The sequence below is a fragment of the Balaenoptera physalus genome, assembly GCF_965194825.1.
Source record: "Balaenoptera physalus genome assembly, chromosome: 17".
Lineage (NCBI taxonomy): Eukaryota > Metazoa > Chordata > Mammalia > Artiodactyla > Balaenopteridae > Balaenoptera > Balaenoptera physalus.
The window spans coordinates 60,127,213-60,142,066 of record NC_138895.1 but is presented as its reverse complement, the minus strand read 5'-3'; the positions used below and the strand labels follow the sequence as shown (position 1 = coordinate 60,142,066).

Below are 14,854 nucleotides of genomic sequence, written 5' to 3'. Positions count from 1 at the left end.
GAAAGTGGGGTGTTACAGTCCCCTACTATGATTGTGTTACTGTCGATTTCCCCTTTTATGGCTATTCGTATTTGCCTTATGTATTGAGGTGCTCCTATGTTTGGTGCATAAATATTTACAGTTGTTATATCTTTTTCTTGGATTGATCCCTTGATCATTATGTAGCATCGTCCTTCTTTGTCTCTTGTAATAGTCTTTATTTTAAAGCCTATTTTGTCTGATATGATTATTGGTACTCCAGCTTTCTTTTGATTTCCATTTGCATGGAATATCTTTTTCCATCCTCTCACTTCCAGTCTGTATGTGTCCCTAGGTCTGAAGTGGGTCTCTTGTAGACAGCATATATACGGGTCTTGTTTTTGTATCCATTCAGCCAGTCTATGTCTTTTGGTTGGAGCATTTAATCCATTTACGTTTAAGGTAATTATCGATAAGTATGTTCCTATTACCATTTTCTTAATTGTTTTGGGTTTGTTATTGGAGGTGTTTTCCTTCTCTTGTGTTTCCTGCCTAGAGAAGTTCCTTTAGCATTTGTTGTAAAGCTGGTTTGGTGGTGCTGAATTTTCTTAGCTTTTGCTTCTCTGTAAAACTTTTAATTTCTCCATCAAATCTGAATGAGATCCTTGCTAGGTAGAGTAATCTTGCTTGTAGGTTTTTTCTCTTTCATCACTTTAAATGTGTCCTGCCACTCCCTTCTGGCTTCCAGAGTTTCTGCTGAAAAATCAGCTGTTAACCTTATGGGGATTCCCTTTTGTGTTATTTGTTGGTCTTCCCTTGCTGCTTTTAATATTTGTTCTTTTTATTTAATTTTTGATAGTCTGATTAATATGTGTCTTGGCGTGTTTTTCCTTGGGTTTATCCTGTATGGGACTCTCTGTGCTTCCTGGACTTGATTAACTATTTCCTTTCCCATATTAGGGAAGTTTTCAACTATAATCTCTTCAAATATTTTCTCAGTCCCTTTCTTTTTCTCTTCTTCTTCTGGGACCCCTATAATTCGAATGTTGGTGCATTTAATGTTGTCCCAGAGGTCTCTGAGACTGTCCTCAATTCTTTTCATTCTTTTTTCTTTGTTCAGCTCTGCAGTAGTTATTTCCACTATTTTATCTTCCAGTTCACTGATCCGTTCTTCTGCCTCAGTTATTCTGCTACTGATCCCTTCTAGAGAATTTTTAATTTCATTTATTGTGTTGTCCATCACTGTTTGTTTGCTCTTTTGTTCTTCTAGGTCCTTGTTAAACATTTCTTGTATTTTCTCTATTTCCAAGATTTTGGATCATCTTTGCTATCATTTTTCTGAATTCTTTTTCAGGTAGACTCCCTATTTCCTCTTCATTTGTTAGGTCTGGTGCATTTTTTCCTTGCTCCTTCATCTGCTGTGGGTTTTTCTGTCTTCTCATTTTGCTTAACTTACCGTGTTTGGGGTCTCCTTTTCGCAGGCTGCAGGTTTGTAGTTTCCGTTGTTTTTGGTGTCTGTCCCCAGCGGCTAAGGTTGGTTCAGTGGGTTGTGTAGGCTTCCTGGTGGAGGGGACTAGTGCCTGTGTTCTGGTGGATGAGGCTGGATCTTGTCTTTCTGGTGGGCAGGCCCATGTCTGGTTGTGTGTTTTGGGGTGTTTGTGGCCTTATTATGATTTTAGGCAGCATCTCTGCTAATGGATGGGGTTGTGTTCCTGCCTTGCGAGTTGTTTGGCATAGGGTGTTCAGCACTGTACCTTGCTGGTCGTTGAGTGAAGCTGGGTCTTGGGGTTGAGATGGAGATCTCTGGGAGATTTTCACCATTTGATATTACGTGGAGCTGGGAGGTCTCTTGTGGACCAGTGTCCTGAACTTGGCTCTCCCACCTCAGAGGCACAGCCCTGACGCCTGGCTGGAGTACCAAGAGCCGTTCATCCACACGGTTCAGAATAAAAGGGAGAAAAAATAGAAGGAAAGAAAGAAATATAATAAAATAAAATAAAATAAAGTAATTAAAATAAAAAATAAAAATAATTATTAAGAAAAAATTTTTTTAAAGTAATAATAAAAAAAAAAAACGGACAGACAGAACCCTAGGACAAATGGTAAAAGCAAAGCTATACAGACAAAATCACACACAGGAGCATACACATACACACTCACAGAAAGAGAAAAAGGGAAAAATATATGTATATCTTTGCTCTCAAAGTCCACCTCCTCAATTTGGGATGATTCATTGTCTATTCAGGTATTCCACAGATATAGGGTACATCAAGTTGATTGTGGAGATTTAATCCTCTGCTCCTGAGGCTGCTGGGAGAAATTTCCCTTTTCTTCTTTGTTTGCACAGCTCCCAGGGTTCAGGTTTGGATTTGGACCTGCCTCTGCATGTAGGTCGCCTGAGGGTGTCTGTTCTTTGCTCACACAGGACGGGGTTAAAGGAGCAGCTGCTTCGGGGGCTCGGGGGCTCTGGCTCACTCAGGCCGGGGGGAGGGAGGGGTATGGATGTGGGGCGAGCCTGCGTCGGCAGAGGCCGACGTGACGTTGCAGCAGCCTGAGGCACATCATGCGTTCTCCCAGGGAAGTTGTCCCTGGATCACGGGACCCTGGCAGTGGCAGGCTGCACAGGCTCCCTGGAGGGGCAGTGTGGAGAGTGACCTGTGCTCGCACACAGGCTTCTTGGTGGCGGCAGCAGCAGCCTTAGCATCTCACGCCTGTCTCTGGGGTCCGTGCTGATAGCCGCGGCTTGTGCCCGTCTCTGGAGCTCGTTTAGGCGGCGCTCTGAATCCCCTCTCCTCGCGCACCAGAAAACAAAGAGGGAAGAAAACGTCTCTTGCCTGTTCGGCAGCTCCAGACCTTTTCGCGGACTCCCTCCTGGCTAGCCATGGCGCACTAGCCCCGTTCAGGCTGTGTTCACGCCGCCAACCCCAGTCCTCTCCCTGCGATTCCGACTGAAGCCCGAGCCTCAGCTCCCAGCCCCGCCCACCCCGGCGGGTGAGCAGACAAGCCTCTCCGGCTGGTGAGTGCTGGTCGGCTCTGATCCTCTGTGCGGGAATCTCTCCGCTTTGCCCTCCGCACCCCTGTGGCTGCCCCCTCCTCCATGGCTCCGAAGCTTCCCCCCTCCGCCACCTACAGTCTCCGCCCACGAAGAGCCTTCCTAGTGTGTGGAAACCTTTCCTCCTTCACGGCTCCCTCCCACTGGTGCAGGTCCCGTCCCTATTCTTTTGTCTCTGTTTTTTCTTTTTTCTTTTGCCCTACCCAGGTACATGGGGAGTTTCTTGCCTTTTGGGAGGTCTGAGGTCTTCTGCCAGCGTTCAGTAGGTGTTCTGTAGGAGGTGTTCCACATGTAGATGTATTTCTGATGTATTTGTGGGGAGGAAGGTGATCTCCGCGTCTTACTCTTCTGCCATCTTGAAGCTCCTCCCCTCTCATTGCTTTTTAAACACCAAATTAATTTTCAGTTATTGGGAAATGTTACAACTGCCAAATTGCAGATAAGCTACTGGCTTGCAGTTGAATGGATATTTGCTCCCGAACAATTAAATAAAATTGAACTATCTTTGCTACAAGTGGGGTTTTTTTTGTTTTTTTTGTTTTTTTTGTTTTTTACAATGCCTATATATTTAAAATATGTCAAATAGGCAGTTTTGAATTTTTGGTAGTAAGCAAATTGTCACGTTATAGACAGAAAGCCAGCTTTAGACAAGCCTGAAAGTAGTTATTACTGATTTATTCAGTAAGGCTAGTTATGGATTGACAAGAGTATCACACAAGACATTACTACAGGAAAATAAATTAGGATTTCATGTACTGTTATGAGTTCAAAGTAGGACTAGATTTCTGCAGCTTGTAACTTACTGGATAATTGGGTGCCATGGTCAGAACAATGAATTTTTATTAAATATCATCTTTTATTTCCTAATTATTACAAAGTAGCAATAATAAAATTTTGTTATATTTATTTTCAGAGCCAGAATGATTTCATTGTTTTCTGTGAGCTGCTAACCTAGAATTTAGAGATTGTTTGCTCTAGGGCAAAATTGGTCCCAGCATCCAGGATGGAGCCAAGCTTCCATGTAGATATTGTATCAATAGTAGCCCCTAGATAATTAATATATGATTCACTTGGCTCACCTTAACTAAAATGCTGTATTAGTATAACACGCCTCATTATGAGTTCATAGTTTAATAGTATTGTACTATAATAATAACCATGAGTATTTGGAATCTCACTGATACGTAAAAATGTAACACTTCCCAAAATACTGGTGAAACTCTCACTTATTACATCAATTAATGCAACTTCTACCAAACTTTTCTAGTGCTAGATGGTGTTCTAATAATAAGTAACACACTGATTTTATTTGGGACTGATTTTAAAAGTTTTGCTTTTTAGAACTTTTGAAAGTAAATTGTCATATATTTAACTTACATCTATATATATTTTTCATAAAATTGAAGGTTTTTTAAAAGTTTTTTTTATTGTGCTAAAAGTCACACAATATAAAACATAACTATTTTAACCATATTTAATTGCAGAGTTCAGTGGCACTAAGTACATTCACATTGTTGTGCAACTCGAAGTTTTAATTGGATACCTTGTAATCATCTTTAAGGGACAGAGCCTTTAACATCATGAGGTATCCAAGTGGTAGTATAATGATCCCAAAATGCAACCTTGAAGCTATTTACACAAGTAGTTTCACAGCCAGAGCATACAGAGAGCAAAGAGTTCTGTACAGGTTATTAATTGTAAAAGGAAGCCTTTTGCATGCATGGGCATTTCTACGCTATTGTTTTGAAATACTCATATGAGATGAAAGTATGAGGCAAAATTCATATAAAGCTAGACAAACTTTTGATAGATTATGTCACCAACAGTTATTTTTTATGCTTTTGCACATAATCAAGTCCAGTTGTAAACATATCCTTGATTTGAATCTTCTTTATTTCTGTTCTGTTGGTAGTGTGGGTGCACCTGTGTGTGCCCTTCTGTGCTGTGTTGGTGAATAAAATGCAAGCTGAACAACAGAGGTGACTTGTTAAAAAATTTGTAATGGAGCGACCAACAAGCTGAGTGCCTAGTATTATCAGAATGAACTCTAGAATACAAAAGAATGTGTAGATTTTGCTAAAGGAGTACCAGGCATGTTGAGAATCAAGCTGAGATCTAATAGGAATTTGTATGTGTCTATTCCTTTTTATGCCCAGCCTCCCTTCTGTGTGAAACTATTTCTTTTGTGATGGAGTTTCAATGCCTTTGCAATAGAGAGGCATGGACTTCAGGTGAAGGGAGTAAACAAAACAAAAGATGAATGCTCTCTCACCTTGTAGCCCTTTTCTTAGACCTTATAGAAAGCTGCTAATTACATTTTCATATTTCATCCAAAAGGATAGAATGTAAAATCAAGTAGTTAAAGAAGTACATAGCCATTTTGAATTCAAAAGACAAATGAACCCTGGTTTAAATAGCTGTAATACTCTTCTAACCCAATCAGTTCTATCATTTGTTCTAAATATGCATGTATAGAAAGCAGAGAATTAGAAAAGATATGCTATTTAACATCAAAGTTCAATTAAATTTTGCCTATCAATAAACATTTGGGTTCAATTAGTAGCATATATATTTACAAAACTGAGTTATTAGTAACTAATATTTATTACTATGTTTCAGATACTGTTCAAAGTGTTTTACAAGTATCAATTTATGTAATATTCACATCAATCCTGTGAGCTTAGGTACTTGTATTATCCCTATTTTACAGATGTGGATATTGAGGCACAGAAAGGTGAAGTGACTTTCTCATGTGGCTTATCCTAGGTTCAATCCTTGAGAGTCTGATTCCAGAACCGGAATCCTTCACTCTTCAGTAGACAGTTGTTAGGGCATTTCAGACCCATAGATTGACTATTTGAAAATATTTGTCCTCTAAATCTGCTCAGCTGCAGATGCTGACAGTCTTTAAGCTGCTTTATCCATTCTGTCATGGAGCTAACAAATCTTGTCATTGCAGTACCTTGACATCATAATCAATAAGGTACTACCCATCTGACTACTAGAGCTACTGCTGCCCAGAAAGACCTACTGGGCCTTCCTCCACCAGGTTAGAACCCTTTTGCATCAAAGCAAGTTTGAATCAGACCTGAATTTACCACAGCCTCTTAGACATTTTAACTCTTCACCACCTGTCCCAGAAGTGGTTAGATCAGTTCCCTTAGTCATGGCCCAGTCTGATTCTGAGTTTTTTCCTCCCTACACTAGCATGCCATTGGGATACTCTGTGAATTAGTCCCTTCTGAGAGGAAAACAAATTTGACAAAACAAAATTGAAACCCTTCTTTTTTTGCATAAACTAAATTTTTATTTTTTAATTCAATAACTCCTATCCTAATCACTGAATAACAGTAACCACATCCACGTTTGTTTTATTATCCTCATTTAAAGCTAATTAATTGCCAAATCAGTGAGTCTCTGTACAGTGTTATTTTTTTTTTAACATCTTTATTGGAGTATAATTGCTTTACATTGGTGTGTTAGTTTCTGCTTTATAACAAAGTGAATCAGTTATACATATACATATGTTCCCATATCTCTTCCCTCTTGCATCTCCCTCCCTCCCACCCTCCCTATCCCACCCTTCTAGGTGGTCACAAGGCACCTAACTGATCTCCCTGTGTTATGCGGCTGCTTCCCACTAGCTATCTATTTTACATCTGGTAGTGTATATATGTCCATGCCACTCTCTCACTTTGTCCCAGCTTACCCTTCCCCCTCCCCGTGTCCTCAAGTCCATTCCCTAGTAGGTCTGCGTCTTTATTCTCATCTTGCCCCTAGGTTCTTCATGACCTTTTTTTTTTTTTCTTTTTTTTTTTAGATTCCATATATATGTGTTAGCATACAGTATTTGTTTTTCTCTTTCTGACTTACTTCAGTCTGTATAACAGACTCTAGGTCCATTCACCTCACTACAGATAACTCAATTTTCTTTCTTTTTATGGCTGAGTAATATTCCATTGTATATATGTGCCACATCTTCTTTATCCATTCATCTGTCGATGGACACTTAGGTTGCTTCCATGTCCTGGCTATTGTAAATAGAGCTGCAGTGAACACTGTGGTACATGACTCTTTTTGAATTATGGTTTTCTCAGGGTAGATGCCCAGTAGTGGGATTGCTGGGTCATATGGTAGTTCTATTTTTAGTTTTTTAAGGAACCTCCATACTGTTCTCCACAGTGGCTGTATCAATTTACATTCCCACCAACAGTGCAAGAGGGTTCCCTTTTCTCCACACCCTCTCCAGCATTTATTGTTTGTAGATTTTTGGATGATGACCATTCTGAGTGGTGTGAGATGATATCTCATTGTAGTTTTGATTTGCATTTCTCTAATTAATGATGTTGAGCATTCTTTCATGTGTTTGTTGGCAATCTGTATATCTTCTTTGGAGAAATGTCTATTTAGGTCTTCTGCCCATTTTTGGATTGGGCTGTTTGTTTTGTGATATTGAGCTGCATGAGCTGCTTGTAAATTTTGGAGATTAATCCTTTGTCAGTTGCTTCATTTGCAAATATTTTCTCCCATTCTGAGGGCTGTCTTTTCATCTTGTTTATGGTCTCTTTTGCTGTGCAAAAGCTTTTAAGTTTCATTGGGTCCCATGTGTTTATTTTTGTTTTTATTTCCATTTCTCTAGGAGGTGGGTCAAAAAGGGTCTTGCTGTGATTTCTGTCATAGAGTGTTCTGCCTATGTTTTCCTCTAAGAGTTTGATAGTGTCTGGCCTTACATTTAGGTCTTGAATCCATTTTGAGTTTATTTTTGTGTATGGTGTTAGGGAGTGTTCTAATTTCATTCTTTTACATGTAGCTGTCCAGTTTTCCCAGCACCACTTATTGAAGAGGCTGTCTGTACAGTGTTATTTTGATGGCACAAAAATTAAATGTAACATCCAAAATTCCTGACTTGCTTAGGCAGTGGTGGAACATTTCAGCAATATTCCAGAGTAGAGTTTAGTGGAAAAGGGAGCTTTAACTTCTTTGTTCTGTTGATTCATATTTTAAACAAATGCACACCCCTCTGGGCACTACACTATTTAGTGTGTTTTGTCATACCCTAAGCACCCACTGTACTGTTTTCCACAATGATATTTTCAGAGAGACTGTTGGTCTGCACAGAGTATTCTCACAGTTAACTCCTAATGCTTAGGAGTTTCTTTCTTCCATCCCTGGCCTCCATTATTTATTGACTTACATTTGAAATGGCTAAATTAAGCAGAATGGACAAAGTCTTAGGAGTTAAATGAACATGTTTGAAGGAGAAAGGGTTTGAAAGTGCTTGGTGTAGAACAGGAAACAAAAGCTCTTTGAAAGTTAAGTTTGGTGAATACTTAAACCATGCTGACCTTCTCAGTAAATGGAACCCTGCCTCTTTGTCTTGGTTGAACATGATAAGTGTAAAAATTAAATGTCAAGTAAACCTTGTTTCATATACAAAGAAGAGTAGATAGACACAATGCCTGGTTTCATTCTGAATTTATTTGCTCATGGGAGAGCAAATTTTAAAGTTGGGGTAAATATCCTAACCAATATAATCTAACTTAGAGGTTTCCTCTATTTAAGTGATTTAGCAGACTATTTAAGTGATTCTTAAAAATCTAAATTATGGATTCCTTTAAAATGCAGTCTGGGTCTCCCCCCAAATGTTGCCCATTAGAAGTTGTTGGTAGAGGACTTGCTTTGAAGAATGGATTAAACGATTAGCATACCAATGATCTGTATGGAAAGATGTGCCCAAAGTACCATTGTTGGTTTATAATTAATTTAATTGCCTAATCTAACATCTTATCATACATAGAATAAAGGTAAGGTGCCACCTAAATGACCACAAATATAATTAATGGGGCCTAAGAGCAGGGGCCCTTTCTGTATTAGTCACTTTTTAACCCCAACATTTAGCTCAGTTCCTGGTACCTCATAGAATCAACAAATATTAGTTGAATTTATAAACTGTACTGTAGGATAAAATATATGGGAAATAAGAGGCTTGGAAGTAGTTTCAGGTTTAATAATAGATTATTTGCATTGGCTTGTTTGTAGAGATTTTTACATGTTTATTTCTACCTTACTAAACTTCCCTTTCTTCCTATATCTAGCTTGCAGTGATACATATAACATTATAAAAATGGATTTTTAACGAAAGAGTTAGAGACATTATTCTTAACATCTATTATGCTTAAAGAAGGAGAAACTTCCTTAAAATGGTGTCTCATTTAAGAAACAGCTTAGTGTTTATAACCTACTCTAATAGCTTGAGAGCAAAATGCTTTTAATATCGACATGCAAGTCTCCAGAGAAAGAAAAAGAAGAGCTTGGAGCTGAGATGCAAAGAATTCTGTACCTCTGTTGGAAACTAAGAAAAAGAAGAGGGTTGCTAATCATTCCAGAAAGCATGGTCAGCCCAGACCTCAGGGGTTAATTGTAGCCTTAGGAAAAAAAAAATGGTGGTCCAGCTATTAGGTTGAGGTACTAGTTTCTAGATCAGTGTTAAAAGGTATTTTTTTTTAAGAAGGCATAATCATGGCTCCCATACAAATATAAAATAAACATGTGTTAAAATTTTTATTTAACTCATTAATTAATGAGGGACCCTGTAAGATGTTACAATGCTTCAAGAAAGAATTCAAAGAACCAAATATAGATTGATGGATGGATGGATGGATGGATGGATGGATGGATGGATGGATGGATGGATAGATAGATAGACAGACATATGGAATACTGAAATGAATTTACAAACAGATATAAAATAGTTCTGCCCATTGGATAAAAATAATCCTTTACATTGCACCACAGCCCCCATAAACACAGGGGACCCAGAATGATGTACTAGACAATGTCTTGCTTACCAGAAAACAACATCCAACTAGTTACCTTTTGGTTCACCTTAAAATCTTTACATTTTTGTTTCCTACTTTAGTCTCAACTATGCAAAGGGTGTGGTTGGCTATTCAGAACGTTTTAGAAGCAAAGGACATACTGTTATCTGAACATAAGAAAACTAAGTAAGTTTAGACATTTAGAGGCAGAAAGAGGAAGCAAACGCCGGAGTAACCATTTAATTCTTGAGATTCTGACTGAGAGGGGGAGATTTGGTTCAGAATTGTAACATATCGGTTTAGTAAGACAATAGTTAACCTGATAATGTGTAGGAAATCAGATCACTATGCAAGTGTTCTTGATTCTTCATACTACAAAACACTTATTCAACATGTACTTTAAAATTTCATCTTTCGTATAATGAATTAGTACCCTCTCAGAGATTTTTCCTAATAAAAGCTATTTTTAACTTAAAATTTCCATTGGCCATATTATGGCAGAGTAAGGTTGCAGTTGAAGAGAAGTAGCATACTGATTCCTTAATAAGGGAAGATTCAACACTCAACTCCCTCACCCCCTACTCTTCTCAATTCTCCCCAATCTCATCACAGAATTACTACAATAAATTACAAGCTAACATCACTCAAAAGGGAGTGCCCTACAGTTTTCTTTACTTAATATGATGCAAATATATGGTGTTACTGGCTATATTGTTAAAAGTTATAGTCTCAACATACCCAATTTACAGGTGACACAAAACTCTGGTCTATCTGTAGAGAAGTAATATTTAAGAACAAGAAGCCTACAAACAAGAAGAAAAGAGGGAGTATTTTTTTTCCTTTTTCCTTAGAAAAAGATCTTGGATCACTGTGTATATTGGTTGTTTTAGCTGTTGTCTGTAAATATAGTGGTTTGCTTGGAAATTGGACATGTTTCCTAATGGAACATTTGAGATATTTAAGAAGACAGAGATAAAGGATGTTGAATTTTGACACTTTTCCCTAATGACTTCCCAGAAAGATACAGAGAAAGAATGTTATCTATCAAGAGTCTTGTTGCACAGCGTACTTGGTTTAGCAAAGTTCTTGTGATTAGTCTACTTTGATTTTGGGGGGCATGAGGGGGCACTTAGAAAGGCAATGGCAACATCTGCATTTTAATAGAAACTTTAAAAGACACATTTGAAAACAGATCATCCAAACACCAATCTAAACAAATGCACAAGTAGAAAACAAAAACTTTCTTAATATTTTTAGGAGTATTTTTGAAATAACTTGGGATTTGGTAGACCATCAAATATGGATATTTTAAAAAGGTCGAACTGGAAATTTTTCATATGACTTATAAACCATTAAAATAATTGACTTACATGTATGTGATTTGATAGAAACATAAATTTGTTTCCATGCCGTCTTGTTTTAAGGAGGATCATTTATGAAAGTCAGCCCTCTAAGGTTCAGGAATTATTCAAAGTAACAACACTCTGCGTTTGTTTTCTTTTACCCCACAAAGAACTGGACTGAGATCAACAGCTTATTTTAGCAGGCCAAAAAAAATACGTGTAGCTTTGTTTACAGTATTATGTGTGTGGCTTCAAATGCAAAACTCAGCATGTTTCAAATGAACAAGCCTGTCTTCATGTGACCACCATAGGATGACCATAACCTCGATTTAAGGGGTAAAATATGAAGAACTTTAAAAATACATATATATTTGTGCAATGTATAGTTCAATGACAGTAATATAATGTTGAATTTATAAAAGTTACCTTGCTTTTACATTATTAAACTTTTGAAAAATCATACTCTTTTAAACCCCACAATTTTTCTATTCAATGAAATGTTTTAAGGATGAATTTTATTACCTATTTCACTTTTTAAAATCACAAAACACTAGTTGATTTCTGCTCTGTAACAGGTTCTTTCTTTTAAGTTATAGTTTGGGTAGTTTCTGCATGTAAAGTTAATATATTATTAAAGGAAAAGTACAAAATGAAGTAAAAAGGAGACATTTATAAAACTCTGTTGGTAAGTACATCAGATCTGTACTTACCATGAAAAAGCAGTCATTTTGTAGAATTTTATATCTCAATTGAAATTAAAATATCTCAGTTGCTGAGGAATCATAAATAATATGTCTTTATTTTGACAGAGGATTAACAATAAATGTTTAGGGATCATTTTTAGAATGTGAATTAAACGCTATACCTTAGAAGTATATTGCTGATATTTTTCTAGTGACACTATTATTTATAATGGAATAGCATTTTAAAAGCAATCTACAATAAATCCCCTAAACTAAAACTTTGTCTATGTCATCTAAAAGAGGGAAAAAAAATTAGAAAAAGAGAAGAGAGTCACAAAGTGAAAAGAATCTACCAATAGAAAAATTAAAAAGTAGTTATTATACAGTATTAATCTCCAACCTTATGATTTTTGAGCTAAATTAAATGTTATACCCATTTAATTTACTTTAAAAAATAATCTTCTTACAACTTTATTGCTTTTAAGCCACGGTCATTACTTTTATGACCTGAAGTACATGTGTCAGGCATATCAACCAATTGACACGCATCCTCTTTTAAAGGTAGAAAAAAAAAAGATGACTATTAAATTGTAATACTTTGTTCTCTCTCTCCTCCTCTTTCTATTTTTTTTTTTGTTTTTTTTTTCATTTTTGGATGGTTGGTGATTTGTTTGCTTCTCCTGGTTCCTGTTGATCAGTGGTGTTTGGCCAGTTTGTATTTTTCCAGACATCACTCCACGATGTTGTTGAGGTGTATGATGGGCCAACTCAGCAATCTTCTCTGTTATCTTCCCTCTCAGGATCCCATTCAGGTATCCTTTAATAGAACTGCCATGCATCAGTTATTGATTAAAGACTGATTTTGATTGGTATTGTAGTGAAAGTTGAGATTTATGTCATCCATATTAGCAATAAACTGAAAATAGAATCACTCTTTATTTTTAAAAAAAGAATAGAAACACAAGAATAATTCAAATTCTTGAGAAAAGTATAACCAACTATTTTCTGGGATTGTAATCAAGTAAATATAGTACTTAGTCACTTAGTCTGTAGTGTTTAATGTAATATTTAAAGATTCTTTACAGAATGAGGCAATATTATCAAAATGTAATAAAAACCTTCCAGTAAAAAGGTTGCAATTGAAGCTGAACCCAAAGAAAATATATTGTCAGTGGTAGGATATATTAAAGTAATTTAATAGAACATAGATTGACGTTTTCAAATGACAGTGTAAATTAATATAATTTGTTAGGTTTACTTGAATGAAATTATTTATGATATCTTAGTGTTTGTTTTGTTGAGTAGGAGAATCACTTCCACTGAGTTCAGGTAATCAGATCACAATTCGATTTACTTCAATTGGACCAATAACAGCTAAGGGATTTCACTTTGTTTATCAAGGTAAGTGACCGTGTAGCATAGAAACACACTAAGGAATGATATCAATTTCCATGCTATGTCCAGAGTTATTGAATGATGAGATCCTTATAACCATAAAGGAGAGATAAAAGTTGCATGTTTTTTTAAAAACAGTTTTGCCCTGTCCCCTCCCCCATTATTAGAGCACTATTATTTTGACCAAAGTCAAAAAAGAAGTATTGCTTCCATTATCATTCTCAAGTTAGCTGCATGCTTTTCCTTCCTCCCAACACACTGTTTTCAAAACATCTGGTGTGTTTTTTTTGACAGTGCTTCACTCTGCATATTCTGTTTCCTCAGAGTCTAGCACTCTAAATTAAAAATATACAAACATTTTGTGCTGATGTACTTAGACATGCCAAGGAAATCATTACTCCATTCTAAAATTTTAGTTTCTCATTCTCTTAGGAGAATTCAAACTTTCTTCATGACTATTAAATGTTTTTGTGCAATTCAAAGTCAGTTTACATAGCTTTTTTTGTCACCTTTTATAGGCAAACTTCCACATTATATAAAACTAAATTAAGACCTATCATCTGAATATTTTGTTTGAATTATGTATGATCCTGTAGTTGTTATTCTCAAATGTATCTTGAACTTTATTCCTAATAAATTTATAAACATTAGTGGTTTGATATTCTTATTAAACCCTCTTATTCCAATTATAATATTGGCTATAATATTATACTGTTTCATTCTTAATAGTATTCCCTCTGTAAACAATTTGTGGTATTATAAATTTTAAAAGGCACTCTAACAAATGAAGTTATTTTCACTCAAGTCACATATGAGGAATCTGTCTATTTGGAATTCATCCTATCATTTTTTGGACTGTTATCAAATTCCTTAATCCCATCTGTATGTGTTTTAAAAAGAAAAAACATCCTGTTATCATTCTATTTTACTTACTCAAAAAAAAAGTCACAATTGAAGGACATACCTATAAAGCCTAAAAGCAATTTCAAATTTGATATTGTATGATTATTAAAATAAAACTTCTATTGTTGTTAATCTGTCTGACTTCTGTTTAGCCTGAATGTATTGTCTTCATCAATAACAAACATATTTTGAACAACCAAGTTTATGAACATGCTATGAAATTAATCAAGTGCTGTGTTTGCTTTTTTAAATCTATGTTTTTAGGGACCAAATACTGTAAAAAAAAAAAAACTTGACATTACCTTATGTAACCTGACACCTGTTTTTTGTAAGCTTGGTATTCCATTTTAAAAAGAAAAAAAAAGATGTATCTCTTTGCTATCATTCCATAAATTGAAATATCTTACTCAAGCTACATTTTTATATTGATAAGAGTGTGGTCAAACAAAAAAACAGAAAAAAAACCTTAACCAATGTTGTTTAAGGGATCAAAAGTGAAATGTTTTTAAATAAAAAATCTTAATGACAATAGCAATATTTATTCATTTTGAATTGTATTTCATTATGTATAAACTTTTATAAGTGTATTCAAATTGTTAACTAAAGTTCAAGTTGGTGAAGATTTCTTTGAAATCTGTTTGCATAGTTTCATTTTGAAATCTCTATTTCTTTACCAAATATGAAATTAAAGTCAACAATTAT

At 35.9% G+C, this 14,854-nt stretch overlaps 1 protein-coding gene across 2 annotated transcripts in view; it reads left to right on the top strand.

Annotated features, from left to right (window-relative positions):
* The window catches only part of CSMD3 (CUB and Sushi multiple domains 3), a 1,197,521-nt gene that overhangs the window by 991,123 nt on the left and 191,544 nt on the right, over positions 1 to 14,854 (top strand). Inside the window, exons 33-34 of one of the 2 annotated variants that reach the window (XM_082433292.1) lie at positions 12,553 to 12,666; positions 13,160 to 13,255. The exons of the other annotated variant lie outside the window; for it this stretch is intronic. Of the exons in view, the coding sequence (XP_082289418.1) occupies positions 12,553 to 12,666; positions 13,160 to 13,255 (210 nt within the window). The remainder of the gene's footprint in view (positions 1 to 12,552; positions 12,667 to 13,159; positions 13,256 to 14,854) is intronic. 2 annotated transcript variants of the gene reach the window in all.